Source organism: Mustela nigripes, chromosome 13 (genome assembly GCF_022355385.1).
Source record: "Mustela nigripes isolate SB6536 chromosome 13, MUSNIG.SB6536, whole genome shotgun sequence".
In the NCBI taxonomy this organism is placed as follows: Eukaryota; Metazoa; Chordata; class Mammalia; order Carnivora; family Mustelidae; genus Mustela; species Mustela nigripes.
The window spans coordinates 134,465,692-134,477,047 of record NC_081569.1 but is presented as its reverse complement, the minus strand read 5'-3'; the positions used below and the strand labels follow the sequence as shown (position 1 = coordinate 134,477,047).

At 41.7% G+C, this 11,356-nt stretch overlaps 1 protein-coding gene and 1 pseudogene across 2 annotated transcripts; one reads left to right on the top strand and one right to left on the bottom strand.

The window, feature by feature from the left end:
• The first annotated feature begins 23 nt into the window (after positions 1 to 23).
• GON7 (GON7 subunit of KEOPS complex) lies at positions 24 to 3,457 on the top strand. 2 transcript variants are annotated; one of them, XM_059373857.1, is made up of 2 exons: positions 24 to 297; positions 2,564 to 3,457. In XM_059373857.1, the coding sequence occupies exons 1-2, from the start codon at positions 90 to 92 to the stop codon at positions 2,656 to 2,658; spliced, it is 303 nt and encodes a 100-aa protein (XP_059229840.1). In that variant the 5' UTR covers positions 24 to 89; the 3' UTR covers positions 2,659 to 3,457. The 2 variants fall into 2 exon arrangements, 1 of the variants encoding a protein (XP_059229840.1); XR_009399208.1 differs by having other exon boundaries at positions 205 to 312; positions 2,564 to 2,651.
• Positions 3,458 to 5,897: 2,440 nt separating this feature from the next.
• On the bottom strand, positions 5,898 to 5,970 carry LOC132000380 (U4 spliceosomal RNA; annotated as a pseudogene).
• Positions 5,971 to 11,356: the final 5,386 nt, after the last annotated feature.

Genomic DNA, 11,356 nt, shown 5'->3' with positions numbered 1-11,356 from the left:
CGCCTGCGCCCGCCCGCGCCTGCCGCGTGTTGACTTCCGCTTCCGGATGGTACTTCCCAGGCTCTCGCTGTTGAAGCTCAGCGGTCGTCATGGAGTTGTCGGGCGAGTACGTCGGGCTGGATGGGCAGCCGCAGCTGCTGCGGGTGCCCTGTGAGACGCCGGACGACGCGGACCCTTTCCAGGGCCTGCTGTCTGGTGTGGCCCAGATGAGAGAGCTGGTGATCGAGCTCTTCGGCCCCCTGGTACAGCAGGCAGCGCCAGACCAGGAGGCGGCGGCTCCAGAAGAGGCCATGGACGGTGAGCCCTGAGAAGGTGCTGGAGCGACAGGAGGGCGGGGCAGGGGAACCCGGGGAGAGTGGCGGACTTGGAGAAAGCCTCGAGGGAAGAAGAATCCAACTAAAAATTGTTATCGTGTTATCTGGGCTGCTTCTACTTAAGCGTTTTCGCGACTCTTTCCATTTATGCCAAAGCGGGGACGTGGGGGGGGGGGGGCCCATGCTGAGTGCCTAGTACCCTGCCAGGCGCTGGGCTGTGCTCTTGGAAAAGAATGAATGAGGTGAATGCCGCTCAGTTCCTGGCCTTGTGGAACTCTCAGGCTGGTGGGGTTAGACAAGCAAACACTTACTACAGACTAGAAGTATGACCCCAGGGCCCTCAGTAAATACTGCACGCTCAGAGGACCCAGGAAGGCTTCAGAAAAGGGGCATGACTTTAGGGTTGGGGGTTGAAGGATGAAAATGAGCATTCCCCGGGTTGAAATTACAAACATGTTAGGGAGACTGCCATCTATCGCAGAATCGGTTATGAAGACGTCAGTTTAAGGAGCTCTAACTCCCAGGGACTCCTTTCCCCTATCCCATGTTAGAAGGCACAGTTTGAAAGGAGAAATGTGAAATTCAGGTGAATACAAAAAAAGGTAAGGTACATTTTCTGCCCTGAGCTGAAGAACCCAAGAATTAAATTCTTGAATCAGGACTTAACACCTCTGAAGAGGGGCTTAAACTGTACTGTACTTTTTTTTTTCCATCTTGACAGTTACAGATAATGTGAACTCAGACCATTATACTGAGTGCAGACAATAGATTGGTGCCATGAATACGTTAATTGGGTGTTGCCACCTACCTTAAAAGTGAAGTCCTGTTTCTTGGCTCCAGAAGTACTTCTCTAATCTGTTGAAAGTGTTGTCATTGGATTATAGCTAGAGCCATTTCTTAAAATACTGGAAAAATAGCCGCCACCTATTCCATTAATGGCAGGTCTGTAGTGTCTTTGTATTGGAGAACATGTTTTTGTATATTAAATGAAGACCCCATAAAGCTTAGGTTTGAATTTCCTTTGTTAAAAGTAATAGAGATTGAAATGGTGCATTTTTGTGTTATAGGAATTCTATCTCAACAAATGTCCAAAATTTAAAAATTATTAACAATTACTAAAGAAAAGTGTTAGAACTCTAAAAAGTACTAAGTAGTGAAATTGGGTTACAAATAATCCAGTTATCAAATATGCAAAGGATCTGAATAGACATTTCTCCAGATGAAATATACAAATGGTCAGTAAGCTCATGAAAAGATGTTCAGCGTCACTGGCCATCAGAAAAATGCTAACGAAGACCACAATAAAAAACCCATCATGCTTACTAGGATGGCTGTAATCAGAAAGAACAATAACAAGTGCTGGCTAGGTTGTGAAGAAATTGGAGGCCTTATACATTGCTGGTGGAAATATGAAATGTTATACCTTCTTTGGAAAACAGTTCGGCAGTTCCTCAAATAGTTAAACATAAAGTTATATGACCCAGAAATTCCACTCATTCCATTCCTAGTTCTGCACAAAGAGAACTGGAAACATACATTCACATGAAAGCATATTCATGAATGTTCGTAGCAGCACTGTTTTATAATAACTAGAAATTGGAAACAGCACAGAAGTCCATCACCTGATGTGGATAAACAAAATGTGGTGTATCCATCAGTGGAGTACTGTTCAACAATAAAAAGGAAGTACCAATAAACACTACAGTGTGAATGAACTTTAAAAATATGTTGAGTGAAGAGAGGCAGACAAAAAGGCCACATATTTTATAATTCCATTTATATGAAATGTCCAGAATAGAGAAATCTATGGAAGTAGAAAGTGGATTAGAGGTGGCCAATGGCTAACGGGAATGGAAAGTGGTTGTTAATGGGTGTGAGATTTCATTCTGGGATGATGAAAATGTTCTAGAATTAAATAGTGGTGACAGTTGGTCAACCTAGGGAATATACAACAAATCAAGAAATTGTACACCTTAAAATTTAAAATCTATCATCACTTTTTTTGGAGATACAATTCATATACCTTAAAGTGAATTTTATGGTCTATGAATTTTATCTCCCCAAAAAAGTGATAAGAAATATTTCAAACACCAAAATTCTTGAAATCTTTTTAACCATACATACTTTAATCTGTTATATGCATGATTTTATTAACCCTTAAAGTTGAAATATCATTATCAACCATTTTAGCAGTCTCTTTCTTTGAACCACCAAACATATTGTCATACAACAAATATTTATTTTAAAAGGTGATGATGAAGATGATGCAGAAGATGAAAATAACACTGATAACAGAACTAACTCAGATGGACCATCTGCAAAACGGCCCAAACCACCATCTTAACAGTAGCTTTTATGAAATTTTAAAGGCTGCTACTATATCTGAATTACCACACAGTGACATTTAGGAAAGACTTGAGCTCTAATTTGGAAAAGCATTTGTTTTATTCCCCTAGGACAACTTTGTCAAAGAAAAAAAGTTTCTTCTGTTTCCAGCAAAGAAAGATACAATAAATGTTTAGAAATGAATCTGCTTTCTTGAATGAGAAGTAAATTTCAGACCATGGAAATAAAATAGAACACTTAATGATGTATAAAATCCTCTTCTAAGTTGGCAACTGAATTTTTATTGTTTTCTGCTTTTTAAACAACCATTGAATGAAATTGTGTGATGTCTACATCTTTTGGCTTCTGCTTGTTATAAAAAATACATGTCAGTTCTTGGACAATAACATTTGAAAGAACCATGTGATACGAGCAAGTGGTGAAAATTGGATATTAAATTTAAGAACGGTAGTTCTGTGTAAGAAGAAGGAAAATGGGAAAAGAAGTACTGAAGGAGTGAGATGAGCTCTTGAGAGAGACCCAAGGAAACCTAGAATCCCCACTCACACCCAATATTCAGACCTCCAGAGATGATATCATTCAACAAATATATATTTAACTTGTACCTGAAGAGAGCTAAGTTGGGTGTGATTTTATGCTGTAACATGTTATGTACATAAACACAGATGTAAGTCTTTAACTTAAACAATCTGTATTGACTATAACATAAGGTATTTCTCATCCTGTATCCATGCTTTGATTTTGCTTACTGAAGTACGATTGAATCCTTTAAAATACATATATATTCCTAAAATGTGTGTGTGTGTTCCTTTGTGCTTGTCGGTGGGACAAAGACATTTTGTATTTAATGTGCATGTTTCCTGATTCATTTATGTAGCTAAAATGCAAAGAAATCAAGTAGCATGCATATAAGGAAATACAAATAGTTACAGAATCTTAGAAGTAACCTTACAGGGGTGCCTGGGTGGCTCAGTGGGTTAAGCCCTCTGCCTTCAGCTCAGGTCATGATCCCAGGGTCTTGGGATGGAGGCCCACATCTGGCTCTCTGCTTGGCAGGGAGCCTGCTCCCCGCAACCGCCCCCACCCCGCCTGCTTGTGATCTCTGGCAAATAAATAAATAAAATCTTAAAAAAAAAAAAGGTAACCTTATATATTATATGATTTATTTCTGAAATGAATTGAATCTTAGAATAGGTGTTTGTCAGGCACCTGGGTGGCTCAGTCATTAAGCGTCTGTCTTCGGCTCAGTTCATGATTCCAGGGTCGTGGAATCAAGCCTGGCATCAGGCTCCCTGCTCGGAGGGAAGCCTACCTCTCCCTCTCTCACTCCCCTGCTTGTGTTCCCTCTCTCACTGTGTCTCTCTCTGTCAAACAAAATTTAAAATGAAAAACCTTGGGGCGCCTGGGTGGCTCAGTCGTTAAGCATCTGCCTTCGGCTTGGGTCATGATCCCAGGGTTCTGAGATCAAGCCCTGCATCAGGCTCTCTGCTCTGCAGGAGGCCTGCTTCTCCCTCTCCCACTCCCCATGCTTGTGTTCCCTCTCTCCCTGTGTCTCTCCCTGTCAAATAAATAAAATCTAAAAAAAGAAAAAAAACTTTTAAAAAATTACAAAAAAAAAAGATTACCAAAGTACTTTCCCAGTTACACATACTGAAGTCTATAGCTTAGAAGGTACATGCTATTAAGGAAACTGAATTTAGATACCTTTTAATATTTCAATATCTTTTTTTTTAAGATTTTATTTATTTATTTGACAGAGATCACAAGTAGGCAGAGAGACAGGCAGGGGCATGGGGAAGCAGTCTCCCCACTGAGCAGAGAGCCCAATGCAGGACTCAATCCCAGGACCCTGGGATCATGACCTGAGCCGAAGGCAGAGGCTCTAACCTGCTGAGCCACCCAGGTACCCCTTCATATCTTTAAAGTATTGTTTCACTTGGAACATCAGCCTTCCACTTAAGCCCATTTATGTAACCAAAGCAATACCAAATAGGGAAGAAAAAAAAAAAGGCAGCTAGAAAAGGACAAAGAGGGAAAAGGTATTTTGTATTTTCAGCACAAATAAGAATTACTGCCTTTTATAGATCTCATATGTACCAATCAGAGGGACCAGAGAAGTGGGCAAAGGAAGGGAATGGCAGGAACATAAGAAATCCACATGGCTTTTAATTGAAAAAAGGTGCTATTTCAAATAAAATCAAAGCCACAATGTAATACCATTTTTTACTTTTCAGACTAAAAGATCAAAAGTTTTGATGCAGGGGCACTGGGTGGCTCAGTGGGTTAAGCCGCTGCCTTCGGCTCAGGTCATGATCTCGGGGTCCCGGGATCGAGTCCCGCATCGGGCTCTCTGCTCAGCAAGGAGCCTGCTTCCTCCTCTCTCTCTGCCTGCCTCTCTGCCTACTTGTGATCTCTCTCTGTCAAATAAATAAATAAAATCTATAAAAAAAAAAAAGTTTTGATGCAATACTGAACTGGAAAGGATGTGAGGGGTATATAATCCTGATGGTGAGAGTGTGATTTGATACAAGCTCTTTGAAAGCCAAGTGGGCACTTCTGTCAAAATGTTAGAGGTATTGTTCTTTGACTGAACAATTTCATTTATAGAAATGTATCCAGTGATAATAGCACACATGTGCACAGATCTATTTACAGCACTATTCATTGTAGCTTCATCCTTAGTAATAAGACTGTAAAGAACCTAAATGCCCACTTGCAGACTCTGGTTAAATAAAAACAGAACCTAAATGTCCATTCTCAAGACGCTAGTCAATTAAATAAAAATAGAATATTAATATAATAATTTTGCATGACCATTTAAAAAGACCAAAGTGTAGCTCTGTGTATTAAAGAGCAATCTCTAGGATGTGCTGGTAAATGAAAACTAGTAAATGAAAACAGCGTGTAGAATGCTACTCATGGAGGATATTGGCTAGATACACATTGGGTATCTAAAAGGTTAGCCAGGGGCATGGGTGGCTCAGTGGTTAAGCCTCTGCCTTTGGCTCAGGTCATGATCTCAGGGTCCTGGGATTGAGCCCCACATCAGGCTCTCTGCTCAGCAGTGAGCCTGCTTCCCCCTCTCTCACTCTCTGCCTGCCTCTCTGACTACTTGTAATCTCTGTAAAATAAATAAATAAAATCTTAAAAAAAAAAAAGGATAACCAGAAATCTGCTGAGCAGAGGGGGTTGGGTTGGGAATAACAGAGAGACTTTTCACTGTACACTCTTGTTCTCTTTGCATTTTAATTAGCAATAATCACGCCACAGATAAACCTCATTGGCTATGATACTGCCACTGCGCAAAGCTTCTCTTTGCATTTTAAAGAAACATATTTTGTATTTTTCTACACAAATACAGAAAAAGTTACTGTTCTTCAAAAGTTATTGAAACTGTCAAATGATCTTTTAATTTTTTTATTTTATTTTTTATTTTTAAAAGATTTTACTTGTTTATTTGACAGAGATCACAAGTAGGCAGAGAGGCAGGCAGAGAGAGAGGAGAAGCAGGCTCCCTGCTGAGCAGAGAGCCCCATGCGGGGCTTGATCCCCAAACCCTGAGACCATGCATGACCTGAGCTGAAGGCAGAGCTTAACCCACCGAGCCACCCAGGCACCCCGATTTTGTTTTTTTTAAGTAAGCTCTATGCCCAAAGATCCAGCGTCACATGTTCTACTGACTGAGCCAGCCAGGCACCTCAATTTTTAATTTGAAAAAATTATACTTTAAATTTAGTAAGGGTAGACCAGCCATATTAACAGTTTAATACATTTGTCATGTAAGTAATTCAGGGCAAAAATTAACTAATCTAGGGTGCCTGGGTGGCTCAGTGGGTTAAGGCCTCTGCCTTTGCCTCAAGTCGTGATCCCAGGATCCTGGGATCGAGCCCTGCATGGGGCTCTCTGCTCACCAGGGAGCCTGCTTTCCCCCTACATGCCTCTCTGCCTACTTGTGATCTCTGTCAAATAAGTAAAATCTTTAAAAAAAAAAAAAAAAGAATCTCTCTCTTCCTGTCCCTCTCAAAAAAGGAAAGAATAAAAAATCAGGGCACCTGGGTGGCTCAGTCGAACAGCTGACTCTTGATTTGGGTCAGGTCATGAACTCAGGGTCATGGGATGAGCCCTGTGTTGGGCTTCACGCTCAGTGCAGAGTCTGCTTAAGATTCTCCCTCTCCCTTGGCCCCCTCCACCTGTGCATGCACGCACACTCTCTCTTTCAAATAAATAATCTTTTAAAAATCTTTAAAATTCTTTTTTTAAAAATCTTTTAAGAATCTTAAAAAAAGAAAATTAAAAAAAATCCAGGAACATCTGGGTGGCTCAGTTGGTTGAGCATCTGTCTTTGGCTCAGGTCGTGATCCCAGGATAGATCCAGCCCTGCATCAGGCTCCCTGCTCAGTGGGGAGCCTGCTTCTCCCTGTCCCTCTGATTGCTGCTGTGCCCACTTGTGCACATGCTCACTCTCTCTCTGTCAAATAAATAAAATCTTTTAAATAAATAAAATAAAAATCCACATTTCCCCTCTGACTACTACTTTGTCAGAAAAGGGAGCAGAACATGACTTCTATAGAGGTAAGGAAAGTGCACTAATATGAGGTAGGACACCGTTTTAAAAAAAAAAAAAAAAAAGGTGGGGCGCCTGGGGGGCTCAGTGGGTTGAGGCCTCTGCCTTCGGCTCAGGTCATGATCCCAGGGTCCTGGGATCGAGCCCCACATCGGGCTCTCTGCTCAGCAGGGAGCCTGCTTCCTCCTCTCTCTCTCTCTGCCTGCCTCTCTGCCTACTTGTGATCTCTGTCTGCCAAATAAAATCTTTAAAAAGAAAAAAAAGAGGTTTTTCTAAAACCGATGTGCCTAGTTTTAACCTTGAAAAAGATGCCCTCTTGCCAGTGCATTATTCTCAAAGTATAAAATGAATTTTATAGTGTTGCCCTAACTCTTCCAGTTCTCAGGTGACCTTTGGGATCAGAATTGCTCTATTTAAAGACATGTCCCAGGGAACAGTGAATACTAGAATGTAAGCTTCTATTTAAAAAGTAGCAGCTCACATTGGGGCAGCAACAAGGCCATCGGGGTACAATTTTAAATAGAAATTAACTCCAATGCAAAAAGAAAAACAGAAATTTACTCCAGTGCCACAAATTCTGCTGGAAATGGAACTAACTTCTCAAAACACATTATGATTTTAAGTGAGCCATTTATGGGGCCAAGATACTGCCTTAAACTCCAGAGTGCCCCAGTGGTGGGCTGTAGCTCTAAGAGGTCGGCATGACACTTGATGATTCAGAAAACTGTTATCTTCATGATTGTAACTTGAGAATTGCTCAAGACTCTAATCTCACCACCTCAAACCTTGTTTGTAAGTGTGGTTTATGTTTTTGGGGTTTTTTTTTTTTTTCCTGCATGAATAAGGAACATCCCTAGACAACCAACATCATAGCTGCTGGCAAAAATAAATGGACTCCATTTAAATCTTGGCCTCAGAAAGACTATATCACTACATGCTGAAACCTGAGAAAGCTTAACCACTAAACTTATCTTGAACATGTGACAGATGGGACTTTGCACTTAGTAGAAAATGTTAACTTTAACCTTTATGTTCTCTGGAGAGCAAACCAGATTGCTCTGCAGTCTAATGAACGAGGTATTCGATGGCAGTAAAAATCAATTATTACTCATGTAATAAATAATTATGAGCACCTACTGTGTGCTAGGCACTGTTCTAGGCACAGGGTATACAAACAAGAGTGAAGAGACAAAATCCCTGCCCTCATGGAGTTAGACAAAATGTGTAACGTGTCATGTGATGTTAAGTGCATGGAGAAAAACAGGGAAGGAGGATGCTTAATTTTAAACAGGCTGGTCAGAGGCAGCCTCAAGGCTGACAACTGAGCAAAGGGTTGAAGACAGTGATAGAGCCTTGGCCAGGGCTGAGCAACCAGACAGAACATACAGAGTGCATAAGCCCTGAAATAGGTTTTTCTGGTACATTCTAGAATCAGCAGGAAGATCGGTGAGGCTAGAGTGGGATGAGGGGTGGACAGAATAGTAGAAAATGGTCAAGAGCCAGTTATTTAGGACTTTGCAAGCCATGTTAAGAACTTTTGAGTTTTATTTTCAGTAGGGAAGCTATAGGAGGGGTTTTGAGAAGTAACATTTTAAAAGAATCTCTTGCCACTTGTTCGATAGACTTAGAGGGGACTTGAGCAGATTTTGGTGCGGAGAGGAATGAAGAGCTTGGTTTTGGACAGGTTAAATCTCAGATGCCTGGTAAGACATCTTAGTAAATGCCAAACAGGCAGTTGGATATCCAAGTGTGGAGCTCAGGAGATATGCAAGGTAGTAATATAAATTTGGGCACTTGAAGCCATAAACCAGGATAGGATGACCAAGGGGATTGAGTATAGAGATGAGAACTGGAGGATGTCAACATTCAGAAACTGGGCAGAGCCCCAGGGAGGAGCCAGCAAAGGAGACAGGAACAGTTGAAGAGGAAGAAGGCAAACCAGGGAGGAGTCTAGAACTGGAGTAAAATCGGGTAGCTGCTAGCCACATGTGGCTGTACTAATTAAAATTTAAAATTCAGTTCCTCAGTCACATTAGCCACATCTCAAGGGCTCATTTCATGCAGCTAGTAGCTACTGATTTGGACAATACAGATATAAAACAGTTCCATCATCACTAAAGCTCTATTGGACAGCAGTGATCCAGAAACCAACTGAAGAAAATATCTCAAGGACAAGGGGTGAGTCTTGACCATTGGGTGATGTGTAAGTGACCAGTGACCTCTTGACAACAGGAAAGTTTTGGTAGAGTGGGAGGCAAAACCCTGATATAATAATCTGGTTCAGAATAATCTGGAAGGGAGGAACTGGAGCCAAAAATACACCTTGTTCCTGAACTTGGCCTCTGGCAGGCAGCCGCCTACAGTCTACTCTGTATGATCATGTCCACACTTGACACCACCCCTGGAGTGGAGGGCCTGATAGGCCCCTCATGGGGCTCCCAGTGCTGCTTGCCCAGATCATCTCAAGCTGCCATAGGAACAGCTCAGTTGGTTAAGTGTCTGACTCTTGATTTCAGCTCAAGTCATGATCTCAGGCGAGATCAGGCCCATCAGGCTCAGTGTGGAGTCTGCTTGAGATTCTCTCTCCCTCTCCGTTGCCCCCCACTTTTAAAAAATAAAATTAAAAAACTGGTGGCATCTTTAAAACTAGAAAAGTAATATAGTGACTAAAGCTCCAAGAATTACATGTTTCTCCAATTTAATTATCTATTCTCTATCCTGGCACATTCAAAAACAATAAAATATCTGGCATATTTCCATGAAAAACACACAACAGGTTTTACTTCATTTCAGATGTGGTTGCAAATAAGGTGACTTATTAAGCAACTAGGGGGAAGAATTAAGCAACTAGGGGATATTAACTTTTTATTTCTGGAAGCAGATACTCAATTATGAATTCTGGGATGCTTGTCCTTTCCCTAAAATCCCTGAAGCACTTCCTATATTTCCATGTATCTAATCCTGTACTCACTGCTTACTGTACTGATGTAAATATGAAATCAATAACTTGATACAGGTTTCCTCTCCATCAGCTTAACCTCCTCCTCAACCTAATCACTGGATTAATTTCACCTTTCCCTCTACAAAGAATGCTTGGATCTATTAGAAATTTTTAAAAAGATTTTATTTATTTATTTGACACAGAGGGAGAGTGAGCACAAGCAGGGGTAGTGACAGGTAGAGGGAGAGGGAGAAGCAGGCTCCCCGAAAAGCGGGGAGCCTGATGTGTGACTTAATCCCAGTACCCTGGGATCATGACCTGAGCCGAAGGCAGGCGCTTAACTGGCTGAGCCACCCAGGTGCCCTGCTTTGAACTATCAAATAGCCACAGACAAAACAGGAATAACTCACAACTTGGGTAATTAATTCCTAAATAATCAAAAACATTAATCCTGCAATCTGAAATTTAGTAATTACATTTGGAAGTACTGAATTACTCCCACTCTATTTTAATACTTCTACTACCAAGGCAATCTGCTCTTGAAAGATAGAGATAGATCAAGCACTTTCTAAATCACCAAATACTAAAATCTGAAATATAAAAGATAAAGTCAGGGCGCCTGTGTGGCTCAATGGGTTAAAGCCTCTGGCTTCGGCTCAGGTCATGATCCCAGGGTCCTGGGATCGAGCCCAGCTCATCGAACTCTCTGCTCGGCAGGGAGCCTGCTTCCTCCTCTCTCTCTGCCTGCCTCTCTGCCTACTTGTAATCTCTGTCAAATAAAATAAATAAATTCTTAAAAAAAAAAAAATCAGGGGCACCTGGGTGGCTCAGTGGGCTAAAGCCTCTGCCTTCCGCTCAGGTCATGATCCCAGCGTCCTGGGATCGAGCCCCGCATCGGGCTCTCTGCTCAGCAAGGAGCCTGCTTCCCCCTCTCTCTCTGCTTGCCTCTCTGCCTACTGTGATCTCTGTCAAATAAATAAATAAAATCTTTAAAAAAAAAAAAAATCAAAAGCCTCTGCCTTCGGCTCAGGTCATGATCCCAGGGTTCTGGGATCGAGCCCAGCATCAGGATCTCTGCTCAGCAGGGAGCCTGCTTCCCCACGGCCGCCCTCCACCCCTCCAGCCTACCTCTGCCTACTTGTGATCTCTGTCAAATAAATAAATAAATAATAAAAGATAAAGTCTACTTTA